This window comes from Mesoplodon bidens, assembly GCF_964165515.1.
Source record: "Mesoplodon bidens genome assembly, chromosome: 1".
NCBI lineage: Eukaryota > Metazoa > Chordata > Mammalia > Artiodactyla > Ziphiidae > Mesoplodon > Mesoplodon bidens.
In genome coordinates, this window is record NC_138176.1 from 198,411,746 (window position 1) to 198,426,893 (window position 15,148).

The window sequence follows — 15,148 nt, forward strand, 5'->3', positions numbered from 1 at the left end:
TGCAAATCAAACCACAGTGAGATATCAACTCACACCTGTCAGAATGGCCAACATCAAAAAGACTACAAATAACAAATGTTGGTGAGGATGTACAGAAAAGGGAACCCTCCTCCACAGTTGGTGGGACTGTAAATCGGTGCAGCCACTATGGAGAACAGTACGGAGTTTCCTTAAAAAGCTAAAAACAGAGCTACTATATGACCCAGCAACTCCACTTCTGGGTATATTCCAAAGAAAACAAAAACACTAATTCTAAAAGATACATGCACCCCAATGTTCATTGCAGCACTATTTACAATAGCCAAGATATGGAAGCAACCTATGTGTTCATCAACAGATGAATGGATAAAGAAGATGTGGTATATGTACACAATGGAATATTACTCAGCCATAAAAAAGAAGGAAATTTTGCCATTTGCAACAACATGGATGGACCTAGAGAGTATGATGCTTAGTGAAATAAGGCAGACAGAGAAAGACAAATATTCTATGTTACATCACTTATACGTGGAACACAGAAACAAAACAGAAACAGATTCACAGATACAGGTAAAAAAAATTAGTGGTTACCAGTGGGGAGAGGGAAGTGGGGAGGGGTGAGATACAGGCTATAGGATTAAGAGTCACAAACTACTGTGTATAAAACAAATAAACAACAAAGATATACAGTACAGGAAAATATATCTGTGATTTTAATAACTTTAAATGGAATGTAAAACTACAGAAATATTGAATCACTATGTTGTACCTGAAACTAATAAAATATTGTAATACACTCTACTTCAATACAATAAACAAACATAAAAAAATGTCTAGCCTAGAAAACAGCACTCATCTACAATCTCCTACCCTAGTAACCAGTTCTGTTATTTGTATATTTACATCTGGTATTTTCCCATCCCTTTCTTTCACACCTGAAAAAGTAAATTGTTTTTAGAAATTTAAGGAGTAGAGCTTATGGTTAGAGTTCAGACTCTAGAACCCAACAGACCTTTTGAATTCTGATCCTACTACTTCTTAGCTTTGTAACATTGGACAAGTTATATAACCTTTTCAAACCTCACTTTCATCCTCTGTAAAGTGTGGGCAATACTGTACTTTCCAAAACAAACTTTGTTAAACATGCGTTTAAAGTTCTCAGCCTTGTGACTAACATATATGCATATCCTGGAAAGGTTTTGCTATGACTATTTTTATATGCATGCATTATACAATCACATAATTCATCAGCCTTCTAGCCCTTACTTGTTTATTGAACATCTACTATGTCTCAAGCACTATTCTAGGCCTAAAGCATACAGACATACATGCCAGGTTTTCAGTTGTTTGTTGTTCTGTGGGATTTTTTGCTTTCATAGAGTATACATTTCCAGCAAGGAAAAGAGGCAAAAATTACACAAGGAAAATAAGCTATTTGGAATCACCTTATGTATATAGTTTATCATAATTGTTTCACTAAATGTTACATTGCAAACATTTCTTTTACAATTAAATATTCTTAAACAGTGTCACTTTAACTGTGATACAATAATGTAGCAAACTTGGTCAAGGGCAGACGGTGAGTATTTCAGGCTTTGAGGGCCATACAATGTCAACTAGCAAGTACTCAACCCCATTGTGATACGAAAGCAGTCAAAACAATATATAAAAAAATGGTGGTGACTATGTTCCAATAAAACTGTATTACACACCCTGAAATTTACATTTTTTGTAATTTTCAAGTGTCCTAGTAGTATTTTTTGTTATTTGGATATTTTTTTCAACCATTTAAAGTTGGGGAAGCCATTGGTAGCTCAGGGACCACACAACACAGGCTGTGGGCTATCTCTCACCCACAGACTGTAGTGAATCAACCCCTAATGTAGTGTATGGGTTTATTGTGTTTCATTTACCATTTCTCTCCTTTAAATCTTAAAATTTTTTTGAATGATTCATTTTCTATTACATGGTTCTCAAACTGCCACAGGGAGCTTTCAACAGATAGGAATCATTGGTTTTCAGTTAACATCCTCTGTTTTCCTCCACATGCATCTCCCCTCAGCAAAATATTCTGTCACAGAAACACATTCTGTCCTGCCATGCCTGGCGTCAGTCACCGCAGGGAAAGGGTCTTCCAGAGAGCAGGTTAAGAGGCAGTTCTCAGGCTGAGCCAGGCTGGATGCCCTTCCTTGCAGAGTCTTTGTGCACGTTGCCCAGGCTGGTTCCAGATCTCAGAGCTGTGAGCAACTACTGTGAGGTGCATTGCACTTTGTATAAAATATAGCTGATAACAGAATTAAAGGAACCTTGATAGATCTGAAGGGATGACGGAAAAGTACCCTCTGAAAGCAGCAAACAGGTTAAAGCAACTTACCTGAAGTGTTTCAGAGATGAGGGGCATTCATCTCTTCGCATGTGGGTTTGTCAGAATGAGGTAGTACTGGGCTCTCTAGAGAAATCTTAACGGTGAAGAGAGAAAATTCTACCTGTCAGAATGGGGAGGAAGTGGGGTATTAAAAGAAATGTGGGTGTTCATGTGAATTAACGGTTATATAGCTGTCTTTTAAAAACCTGAGACTTGCCAGTAAAACTTATTTTTTCCAAAATCTGAACATCTCCCCTGAATTTTGATGTTCTCCCAAGTCATTCTTTATTCAAAAGCACAAAGAAGACATTCTTGTGGGAAGACGAACGTGAAAGTCCACTAAGAACGAATGCTCTACACAACCTCCTCTGCCCTGGTTTATCAGGTGTCCTTCACCTTGAACCAACGACCAGTTTTGTTGAACTACAGGGGGAGTTATCAGTGAATGTCTGCATCTATCACTGGGCAAAAACAAGTAAAAACATCCTGAGCTCTGAAGTCACAAGCCTATTTTATCACATGGGCCAAGTTCCAAGCTTCTCGTGAACAAGACAAAAAGGAAAGTGACAGTTCAGCTCAGAGCCCTTCATTAAAAATGACTCCAAAACCCTCTAAAGAAAACAAAGACCAGCCAAAACCTGAGGCTCATCTTTGTTATGGGAAACAAATTCTGTCATGTTCCATTGCAACTGTCCAATGCATTGAAGGAAAACTTGAATGTTGCAGATCTCTAATCTAAAAGCAAGTGTTGATGTGGGCGTACTCCACTGAGAAGGTAGCAGGTGTCTGATTGTTAATGATCCCTTAAGTACTATCTGCTCTATTTTTCTACTGTGCCTCCCACAGTAGGGTTCTGGCTATTAAAAGTGAAGAAAGCAGGTAAGATCTCTTGGCTTAAGGATGGTGAAAATGTGGACAAGTCAGTCAATGTGAGGGAGGGTGAAATAGGACGCTGTGACAGTCTGGCCGGGGAGGAAATGTGGAGGATAAGATGCTCAGGCTTTTAAACATTGTTAATTCACTTATTCCCAAAGCACATATTTACCATTGTCCCCCAATATCTGGACGCATTTGGTTCCTGTGTTTGGGATAGAAAGAATTCAGAGTGAGGCATCCCAGAAACAGAGGCCCGGCAAGATCCCAGTCCCAGGCAAGGCCTGGGCCACAGCTGGGAGTTTAGTGGAAACAGACAAGCACGCGTGTAATAACAATCAGGTTATGTGCCTGCCAGTTGAAGAGTGCTTTAAAGGGACCAAGTGAAGGAAGGACTAAAATAAAGGCTGAGCTCTCAGAGTCAAGCCAAGCAACGAAGAACTGCCGGGCCCCAGCATAGCGAAATGAGCAGCTCTGGCCATTAACAAGGAGAAGAGCCATGTCTGAAGAGGAGCTGAGTGCGTGGGGTGGAAAAAGAAGTCACGAGTGTTGATTCTACTCTTGACTGCATCTCTGGTCTCCAGGGGACTCAAGCCCAGTCCTCCAGCCACCCTGACTGAGGCAACGGGTTCCCCAAGGCATGAAAAGTGTGAGATCCAGAGACACTGAAAATATAGCACTGTCAGATATTAGAAAGAATCAACCTATATTTGGTTTTAAAAGGGGAAGGTGGCAGAGAAGCAGAATTCCATAGATTTTATATGTGTAGATTCCATGCAGCCAACCAAATCCTCAATACAAGGGCTTGTCTTAGGAATCCAATTTCTGGGTGATTTCGAATATCGTTCTTCCAACAAAAATATAAATGTATTTAGTTACTTTCCTAACTGTTTCACTAACTGGTTTTCTCAAGGTTGGACTGTTAAAATAATCTCCATGTTTCCTCAAGCGTTAGCTAAGCATGAAGCATTTGTAACTTCCTCTGCCACAGACGACTGAAACAATCCAAACCATTGGTTCTACTTTAAAAACATATGACCCAGCAATCCCTCTATTGGGCTTATACCCTGAGAAAACCATAATTCAGAAAGAGTCATGTACCACAGTGTTCATTGTAGCTCTATTTACAATAGCCAGGACATGGAAGCAACCTAAGTATCCATCAACAAATGAATGGATAAAGAAGATGTGGCACATATATACAGTGGAATATTACTCAGCCATAAAAAGAAACGAAATTGAGTTATTTGTAGTGAGATGGATGGACCTAGAGACTGTCATACAATGTGAAGAAAGTCAGAAAGAGAAAAACAAATACCGTATGCTAACACATATATATGAAATCTAAAAAAAAAAAAAAAAATGGTTCTAATGAACCTAGGGGCAAGACAGGAATAAAGATGCAGATGTAGAGAATGGACTTGAGGACATGGGGAGGGGTAAGGGTAAGCTGGGACGAAGTGAGAGAGTGGCATGGGCATATATACACTACCAAACGTAAAATAGATAGCTAGTGGGAAGCAGCTGCATAGCACAGGGAGATCAGCTGAGTGCTTTGTGACCACCTAGAGGGGTGGGATAGGGAGGGTAGGAGGGAGACGCAAGAGGGAGGAGATATGGAGATATATGTATATGTATAGCTGATTCACTTTGTTATAAAGCAGAAACTAATACACCCTTGTAAAGCAATTATACTCCAATAAAGATGTTAAAAAAATAAATAAAAACAAAGTGTCCTCCTTTGTTCTGAAGCTTTGACTAATGGACGGGAACTTCTGCTTTCTAGGTCTGCCCTGGACTTCCGCTATAAAAATGGGAGCTCCCAGACACTTCCTGTCTGAATATTCCCTTTAGAAAAACAGGAACCGACCTTGATTTCAGAGGGTTGTGATGATGGAGTCACTGCCAAACTCCACAAACGATTGCATTTTGCCAGTAAAGTCTTGGTCACATCAGGGGGACCTGGTCCTGGGCCATTTAATATTGGTTAAGGTAGTTGAAGAAGCCATGAATTCCTGACTGGAGTGAGCTTCCTACAGTCGAAAGCTCATCACATCACCTCTCTTCTTCAGACCCCTGAACGATTTCCCATTATCTGTGGGATGAAGTCCATGTCCTTCCATAACATAAACCCACCCACTCTACACTCACCACCGCCAGCCCCTATTCCCCCTTTTCCAGAACGGTTTGCAGTTTCCACACACACGCTGCCTTCACAAGCTTCTCACACCTCGATTCTCTCCACCCTTCTGTACCCACCCACAGTGACTTTGAAGAACTAGTCTGACATTACCACTTCTAGAACCTTCTGCAGTCCCCCTACCCACCCCCCTATACACACACATCCCTCTCTGTGCCTGCAGGCTTCCCTAAACATATCTCCTGGAGGTCTTTACCCTACCTGTCTTTTTTTTTTTAAACATCTTTATTGGAGTATAATTGCTTTACAATGGTGTGTTAGTTTCTGCTGTATAAAAAAGTGAATCAGTTATACATATACATATATCCCCATATCCCCTCCCTCTTGCGTCTCCCTCCCACCCTCCCTATCCCACCCCTCTAGGTGGTCACAAAGCACCAAGCTGATCTCCCTGTGCTATGAAGCTGCTTCCCACTAGCTATCTATTTTACCTTTGGTAGCATATATATGTCCATGCCACTCTCTCACTTTGTCCCAGCTTCCCCTTCCCCTTCCCCATGGCCTCACCTCCATTCTCTACATCTATGTCTTTATTCCTGTCCAGCCCCTAGATTCTTCAGACCATTAAAAAAATTTTTTTTAGATTCCATATATATATATGTTAGCATACAGTATTTGTTTTTCTCTTTCTGACTTACTTCACTCTGTATGACAGACTATAGGTCCATCCACCTCACTAAAAATAACTCAATTTCACTTCTTTTTATGGCTGAGTAATATTCCATTATATATATGTGCCACATCTTCTTTATGCATTCCTCTGTTGATGGGCATTTAGGTTGCTTCCATGTCCTGGCTATTGTAAATAGTGCTGCAGTGAACATTGGGGTGCATGTATCTTTTTGAATTATGGTTTTCTCAGGGTATATGCCCAGTAGTGGGATTGCTGGGTCGTATGGTAGTTCTATTTTTAGCTTTTTGAGGAACCTCCATACTGTTCTCCATAGTGGCTGTATCAATATACATCCCCACCAGCAATGCAAGAGGGTTCCCTTTTCTCCACACCCTCTCCAGCATTTACTGTTTGTAAAATTTTTGATGGGCATTCTGACCAGTGTGAGGTGATACCTCATTGTAGTTTTGATTTGCATTTCTCAAATAATTAGTGAGGTCAAGCATCTTTTCATGTGACTGTTGGCCACTTGTATGTCTTCTTTGGAGAAATGTCTATTTAGGTCTTCTGCCCATTTTTTGATTGGGTTGCTTGTTTTTTTGATACTGAGCTGCATGAGCTGTTTGTATATTTTTGAGATTAATCCTTTGTCGTTTGCTTCATTTGTAAATATTTTCTCCCATTCTGAGGGTTGCGCTTTTGTCTTGTTTATGGCTTCCTTTGCTGTGCAAAAGCTCTGTCCTCACCTGAGAGCCTGGCACAACATGAATTGTGCAGCTGCCACTCCCCTGCTCTGGCAGCCGTACCACCAGCGTGGAGCTCACCGCACGGCTCACACGGACTCGAGAGGAGAGAGGAAAGCACCCACTGTATTTCTCCTGCTCTGTGATGAGACGAGGTAATACAATTCAGAGAACAGTGAGCACATTGGAATCTACACTGAATTTAAATGGAAGGGGGTGAGGGGCCTGCAGTTTGTCATCCAAGAAGCCCTGACACACAGAGTTCCTGGAACGAGGCTACCTAATCCGGTCTGACAGCTCTATGGCCGTAAAGCGGCATCCTAAAAATAAAGCACACAGAATGCATTTCCCATGCTGGGCATGAAAGACAGTAGGATGCTTAAGTGCTACCAAAATGGTAGCCCTTGGGATTCATTTGCATCTCTGTGCAGACTGCTGGGGAGCTTGGCCAAAGTGCTCAGTTGACAATCACAGGGGGGCTGGGGTTCTTCTGCTCTCTACATAGACATAGTCTGCTTTGTCTTGTCTTAGATACATATTTTTAAATATTTTGTTTAAAAAAGTATTTAAATGTATCAGTATCACATAGTATCTGGTGACCTCTATCATGATTGATGATTTTTGCAAGGACGGTTTGGCAGAAAACATACTAATACATTCAGTCGTATTTGCATATACACGACTGTTTACGGTAAAACAAGAAAATCTGGGAAGCGTTGGCTTGTATTTAAACAACAACAACAGCCCTTGTAGCCGTGTTCAGGGTAGTATGGCCATACTTCCTTTGAGTGAAAATATTATCAATGTTAAGTGGTTGAGTTGAAAAAAGAAGTTAAATAGAAAGATTGGCATAATGGTAAACCAGAAATCACATGTTGTCACTATCCCATGAGTATATCAAGTTATATTTGAGAGGTCATGTAGGTCAAGAGAAGCAACGTGAGGATACTTTAGTAACAGACAGAACTCGGTACAAATTCCACTTCCACTGCTCACTTGCTATGCGTTCTTGAGCAAATTTCACACCTCACCGAGCCTCAGGATTCCCATATATAAAGTATCAATACTATCTGCTGTGTGGAATTGTTAAGTAATGCAATAGTCAAATGACACCAAATGCAGTATAGACATGCTGTGAGGCATAACACTAGATTCTTTATAAGTTTACAACTGAAAAATACATCATTATTGCAAACATGGATTTCTTTACAAGGCCTTTGATGCTATATTTCAATTCACTTTTGTATTTCCCACACAGATACGCATAGGATGAGACTCTGGTCCAGTGGTCATGGCTGGATTTTGTCGGGTGGTACCCTCCTGGCCCTCCCTACCTAATTACAACCTTGTCCTTCCCCAAGTACAACCTTCTCATTTTCTGGGCTATCTTTGGAGTGACACCTGTCAGAAAATGGTCCAGTATACAGTTCAGGGCCAGTAAACCTGCTAATTTCACATATATATTTTTGGATTCAAGGAGAGTCATCTAGAATTCAAGTTATACAACCAAGAACCTGTCCCAGAGGAACCTGAGCTACTGGCTCTGGGCTGATAGGATCACCTGTGTCAGTTTTACAAACAAACAAGCAAATAAATAAATACCTGAAGATGAGTTTTATCATTGGGACCTTTTGTCTTTGGTCTGGATGAACAGAAAGTTTCATCCGAGAGGCTGGGGCAGGCATATCATTCAGTCACAGCCTCTGATGCTCTTTTACATCTCCCTTTGCATCATATGTCTCCTTTTTACATCCAGGTAATTTACATGACTTTCAACAAAGGTATTTAATTACACTGGGCCTTTACTTCCACATCCACAAAAGGTCTCTCATAGAGTACCCACCTTATAAAAAGTTTAGGAGGATTTATTGAGATAATAGGTGCATGGTACTTAAAATAGTGCCAGTATATGGTAACATTCAATATTACTCTTGCTATGGTTACAGTTGTTGTCTCCTTGAGAAATAAGAGGTTCCCATAGCCCGTATCTGTGCATCAGTACACAAGTCATCGAGGTCTAGTTGTGTGAGATAACCAGGTATACAAATAGGTCATGGTGATGGAGAAAGAAGACACACCTTAAGGCCCCCCAAAAGGATTTGGTGAGGAAAGCAGATTGATAAAGGGGAGTCTTGGAAGTTACAAGACAAGGGCTTGAATTCTTTCTGGACAATTAACTCATTGTATGACCTTGAGCTGCCTTCTTCTTATCCTTCTTTCTTCTCAAAATTGAGGTAAGAAAGTGTCTCCTGCATAGGTTTCTTCGAAAGATTAACTGCGATAAGTCAAATATCTATATTCGACTCACAAGAGACTAGCAATGTTCTTGGTACTAAGCATGAATTTATTTTCACAAACATTCATCAAAAGTCAGAGAACAGAAACAACACTTAAGGCAGATTATTTACAGGACTGGCTGACTATCCACTCTCCCAGATATGAAAAGATCTCCTCCCAGACCAAGCCAGATCATCAGAGAAATGCATTACCTAAGCTGAGTTCTATTTTTCCTCCTACAGAAAACTCATTATCAAATTACATTACAGTGTGAAGCCACAGACCATATTATATTTATGGTCCTCACAAGAATAAGCTCCATAAACCTTATTATTTGCATAATACAGATGCTGTCAAGGATATTTTTCTTTACCTTTTCAATGAGTTATTTATAAGAATCTCAAGGAGAAATCCCAGCCTGGATTTAGGACTAAAATGGTAGCACTTGTCCTGAGTTTTTGAAGCCAGAAGCAAGTACAGATTTACTGTTTGGAGTCAGTGAAACAGACCAAAAATGCATTCTTGCATTCATTCAAAAATATTTATTGAGCAACTACTATGTGCCAGACGCTCCACTGGGATCTGGACATTCAATGATGAGCACGACAGGAAATGTCTCTGCCTTCACAGATCTAGAGCCTAGTGGGAAAGAAGAGATGATTAAATAAGCAATTATAATTATAAAGCAATGATATAGAATGAGCCAGAAACAGATGCTGGGTAACAAGATAAGATCTATCACCCCCTTAGGTAGCTAGGGAGGCGCAAATAAAGCTAAGCTTGGACCAAGAGAAGACTAGGAGGACTCTAGAGGGAAGAGCCACACATCTGTGGAAATCAAGGGAAGAAAGACACAAGTCAGGAAAGACTAGAGGTAGGTGAGTGAAGAGAGATACCAAGAACCTAAGACTGCTAATCCTCTACCATGACCAGAACTGATCTATTTATGTACTTTACATCAGTACAATGTCTGCATGAGTAGAATTATATTGTGTAGAGTGCTCTAAACTATAAATCATGTCCTAGCCTCCTGAGGAAACTGGTCTGATTTTATGACTCTCAATAACTACATTCTAGTAGAAAGTATCAAAGAGAGAATAAAGAAAGTTCTGGTATTACTTGAGATACAGTCTTAGTTATTTAACTCATCATATTGAGAGTCATGTCAATACAACCTTGTTGGTTTCTTTCCATCATCACTTACTTCTGCAAAGAGAGAGGAACACCAGTCTACATTGGAATTAGAAATGCCTCCTTCAAATTTAGTGCCACTGCCTTTTTCATTCCCAAAGATGCTGGATATTCAGAGAACAGAATTAAATACCTAAGAGGTATCCTGACACCAAAAATTTTAAGCCAGCAGGAGACCTAGGTTTTAGTCCTAGCCCTGTCACATGAAGAAATGATATGTATCCAGAGAAAACTCTAATTCAAAAAGATACATGCACCCCAGTGTTAATTGCAGCACTATTTACAATAACCAAGACATGGGAGCAACCTAAATGTCCACTGACAAATGAATGGCTAAAGAAGATGTGGTATATACACAATGGAATATTAGTCAGCCAAAAAAAGAATGAAATAATGCCATTTGCAGAAATATGGATGGACCTAGAAATTATTACACTAAGTGAAGTAAGTCAGACAGAGAAAGACAAATATCATATGATGTCACTTATATGTGGAATCTAAAAAAATGGTACAAATGAACTTACTTACAAAACAGAAACAGACTCACAGATATACAGAACAAAATTGGTTACCAAAGGGGAAGGGGAGAAATTAGGAATTTGGGCTTAACAGATACATACTACTATATAAAAAATAGATAAACAACAAGGACCTGCTGTGTAGCACAGGGAACTATACTCAATACCTTGTAATAAACCATAATGGAAAAGAATCTGTAAAAGAATATATATATGTATAACTGAATCACTTTGCTGTACACCTGAAACAACACAGCTCTGTAAATCAACTAGACTTCAATTTAAAAAAAAGAAATGATAGGTGAGGCTTGGAGGCTATATGAGTAACTCGGTGAACATGGAACCTCATGTGCTTCGTGTAGGAACACAAATAGCAGTATTTATTGAAGATTTACTGTGTGTCAAGCACCAGGTCTACGTGTGTTCCCTGTATTATCTAGCAACAAACTCATGAGGTGGGTACTGTTGTCACTTAGAGCTGAGAACATGGAGGGTCAGAGAGATACTGTGACGTTTCTGGGTCACACAGTTGGTAAATTCAAACCCAGCGGTCCAGCTCCAGAGCCCAGGCTCCTAACCACTACTTTCCTCTCTCAACTTCCATCCAGGAGCTCCCAGGGAAGCTGGAAGGACAGATCAGAGTACCGTGCCTCAGGATACATTCAAGCACGCATCACCTCTTCTCAGGGCCTTTAGGACATGAATGAATGGCAAGGGAGCCTTCCAGGGGGACCCTCTGCCCCGCTTGGTCTAGGACAGGCTCAGTGTGTGCCTGCTTCTCCATGCCCACCCACATCCTCCCTCTCTCCAGGGTGCACCTGTCTGGACAGAAGTGGTAGCGTCACCTAAGCCCAATGGCTAAGAGCTGACGTTTTGAAGTTTGCTGGGCCTGGGCGCAAAACCCAGCTTACCCATTAACATGAGGCCAGTTACTTTGCCTAAATAAGCCTCAGCTTTCTCATCTCCCAAGTGGAGATAAGAATCGCACCTATCTCCTAGTACTGCTGTGAGAAACACAGGAGTCAAGATGTATAGAGACTCTATGTCTCAGTCAGCATAACGCTTAGCAGATAGTGAGCACCCTCTAGAAATGAGCTTGTACCACCATTTGATAGAAGGTCTGAGAGGCTTTCTCACATCAGCATCATCCTGGAGGAAGACTTTGTGAATCTGAGGCATCGAAACACACCTGTGAATCTGCAGCACTTAGCCACGAAGCAGGATGAGTAGGGAATGCCAAGTCTTTCTAAATAAACCAGTGGTACTTCAAGAAGTACCTATTCTAAGACTAAATTATACCCCTGAAGCCATTGAAAATGCAGTTTGGCTTTTGGCCACTGCCAAGGCTTTAATCCATTCCAGTCCAGACTCCATGGGAACTGGGCTGAAATGCTACGTTTGGTAAGGAAATAGCCTTTGAGCTTATAATCTCTTTGGGGTCCTTTTTAGCCTCTTGGACCAGCCTGGATTCAGAGTGGCAACTTCTGGGATCACTCTGCTTTCAAACACAGCCAAGGACCCACCCTACTTTGTGTTGGAACGCTGGAATAGCCTTAGGATTCAGAGAAAATCCTTTCTATGGCATGAGCATTGTCACACACCAGCCCTGACGCCTGCAGCTGTATTGGCAGGCTGCACACCCCAGAACCTGCCACAATGTTTGTCACCTGACGGCACCTCTTGGCACTCAGGCTCAGTAAAGCATAGTCATGGACTTGGAGAGACCACGTGGCTGGTTGGTATATACACTGAACAAATCACCTCTTTTGGCCTCATTTTCTTTGTAAACTAAAGCGGTTACGTCCATCGTGAAAGATGAAGAGGTCGAATCTAACATGGTCTGGCCCTGGGCCTCTTAAAAAGATTCCATCTGCCGAAGAAAGATAACCCTCTTTGCCTTTATTTTTAAAAACTTCCAGTGCATAGGATTCTACTTACTTCCATACAAACCCAGTTACTAATATGCCTGACTGTCAGCAAGCTCTTTGCCTCCACCCCGGCTCTCTCCCTCATCACACAAATTGTCACTGGCTTTCATCAGATGTAATAAGCCTCCGGGAAGCGCTGCGAGGGAAACGGAGAGCACAGATTGCACAGAGCGGGCTTCTCTCGCGTGTGCAGCACAGCATCGCCCGGGCACTCTCGTGTCCTCCCAAAGCTGAGAAGATCGAGGATGCCAAGCGTATGGAAAGACGCGCTGCTGCTGTCCAAATGGGAAACGCGGGTGGAGAAAATCATTTAGAAAAAGTGGCTGAGGGAAAAGAGAAAATCAAGCCCAATCTCCAACAGCTGCAAACAAGAAGCCCAGGAAATGGTTACCTTGGATGAACTCGGATTTCCTGCTCACAGAAGGCAGGGTCCGGTTGAGTCCCAGGATCCTGTCCAGGTGGAAGGCAAACACCTCGCTCATGTCCAGAGGCTGCTTGAGCAGCCCGCAGGGGCTGGGGCCGCAGGAGGGCCCCGCGGGCTGGCCGGTCCCCTGCAGCACCAGCAGGTGCGCTCTGCTCCTGGGCCAGGCCGGCTGGAGACCCGCCACCGCGCCGTCGGCCAGCAGGCGCATCCGGCCGATGTCTTCTCCGCTCAGCCACGACGGGGCGCTCTCACTGTAGATCCTGATGTTGCTTCCCTTGGCCCGGGGCAGCTGCACATCTGCGTCCCCACCTTGCGCTCCCAGACCCTGCATCCACCCCCAGGGTCGCTCCCCAGCCTTGGCCAGGTTTCCTCCCCGGACGTGCCCGGGCACTTCAACATCAGCTGCCCTTGCAGCTTCCTGAGGCCGAAGGGACGGTCCGACCAAAGCCCTGGGTCCCGGGGCTTGAGAAGCCACCGCATACTTCTTCCTGCGCTTGGGTTTCACGGTGCCACGGATGCTGGCGGGCTTGCTGCGCTTGGAGCGCAAGGTGATGTACACCACGTTGGGCTGCAGCGTGGTCCCATTGCCCTGGGACTCGGGAGGGGCCAGCGTGCCGTCCAGGGGTATCTCAGGGAAGGGGGCCTCGGCGGTGGCCCGGCTCCAGTGCGGCCCCCTGCGCGCGCGCCCTCCGTGCGGGGCAGAGGCGCGCCCCACCTGGCTCACCAGGAAGCCCAGGTAGATGGCGCAGGCCGTACCCAGCAGGAGGGTCCTCCTGGTCCTGGGGCGCCGGCTGCTCCAGAGTTTCCGCACCCTCGGGACGCACAGGGAGGAGAGGAACCAGTTTATGAGTTGCCCTGGCTTGTCTGGACAGCTCATTTCTGAGCCTCGTCCGCATGCTGCACAGAGTTTAAAGTCTGCCGTTGGCTCCTTCTGGCATGATGCATGGTTTGCTGAACGCAGCTGTCGCCTCCACTCAGGTGTCTAAGTGGTCTCCAGTGGGTCGAGGAGGAAGTTAAGGTCTGCTGATGGAGCCGGGAAGGCTTCTGACACTGGCCACAACAAACCTTCTAAACCCCGCCAGGCTCCCCGAGGAGAAGTCTAGCTAGTTCCTGGGAATGAATGGAAACAGAGCGAACTGAGTCACAGTCTCAAACTCGGTCAGTTCCTCCACAAGAGGAAAGAAAAACACGGAACCGTTTCCTTTCATCACTATCACCACGAAATGATTTTTTTAAGTGACGTTTAAAAAAAATAGAAACAAGATAGACGTATAGATTTGATATTCAGTTTCAATTAGTGAAAACCAACCACCAAAATCCAAGACTGTTTTATAACTTGTAGCTAGAGTCATTTAATTTGATCCTGAAGGAAAAGCATTAAAATTGGACAAATCCAGGCTTTTCGTTTTGAAATTCAAAAATAATTTAAGAAAAGTAACCAAAGGTTTTAGAAATCTGTAGCTATCTTCTATTTATTTTTAAAAGTCCTGCATTAACTAATTGGACAGAAGCACCAAGTATTAACATTCAAATTCAGAAACATGTTCTCTTAGTCGTACGGTACAGCCTTTTCTTCATAATATATTCCATTATCTTACTTTAAGGGTTATCATAATATAAAGCTATACATGCCCATGTATCTTGGAAGCAATTACATTTATTCAGTCACACACACGCACACACACACGCACACACGTAAACACACATCTAACTGCTTTTTATTCCTTTTCTTTTCACCAAAGTCAGCTGAAAGAAGAAAACCAAAAGCCCTCTAGCTCTACTTTTTCACATTATTAAAAAGAAGAACTGGTAAGCAACCTTACTTACACAGCTGGCCCCGTGCTTGGCTCCAGGAAGAATGTAATCCCTGACTCTAATGCAAAGAACTATTAAAGGCTGAGGCATGTAAGTAGAGCATATTTCATGGTCAAGAGTGTTCCACATTTCAAATATTTCAGCTCTGCTTTCAAAGCTCCCTTGAAAATTCCTGATTGCAAAGCAAAACGGGTACTTGTTCACTGGCTGCTGGCAACCCAC

General features: G+C 42.8%; 1 protein-coding gene across 2 annotated transcripts in view; it reads right to left on the reverse strand.

The window, feature by feature from the left end:
* The window catches only part of GASK1B (golgi associated kinase 1B), a 41,582-nt gene extending 26,508 nt beyond the window's left edge, over window positions 1-15,074 (reverse strand). Inside the window, exons 1-2 of one of the 2 annotated variants that reach the window (XM_081224515.1) lie at window positions 14,939-15,074; window positions 13,079-14,221 (exon numbers count right to left, since the gene is read on the reverse strand). In XM_081224515.1, the coding sequence (XP_081080641.1) occupies window positions 13,079-13,988 (910 nt within the window). In that variant the 5' untranslated portion in view covers window positions 13,989-14,221; window positions 14,939-15,074. Of the gene's footprint in view, window positions 1-13,078; window positions 14,222-14,934 lie in introns of both variants that reach the window. The other variant, XM_081224516.1, reaches the window with a different exon arrangement.
* Between the last annotated feature and the right edge of the window lie 74 nt (window positions 15,075-15,148).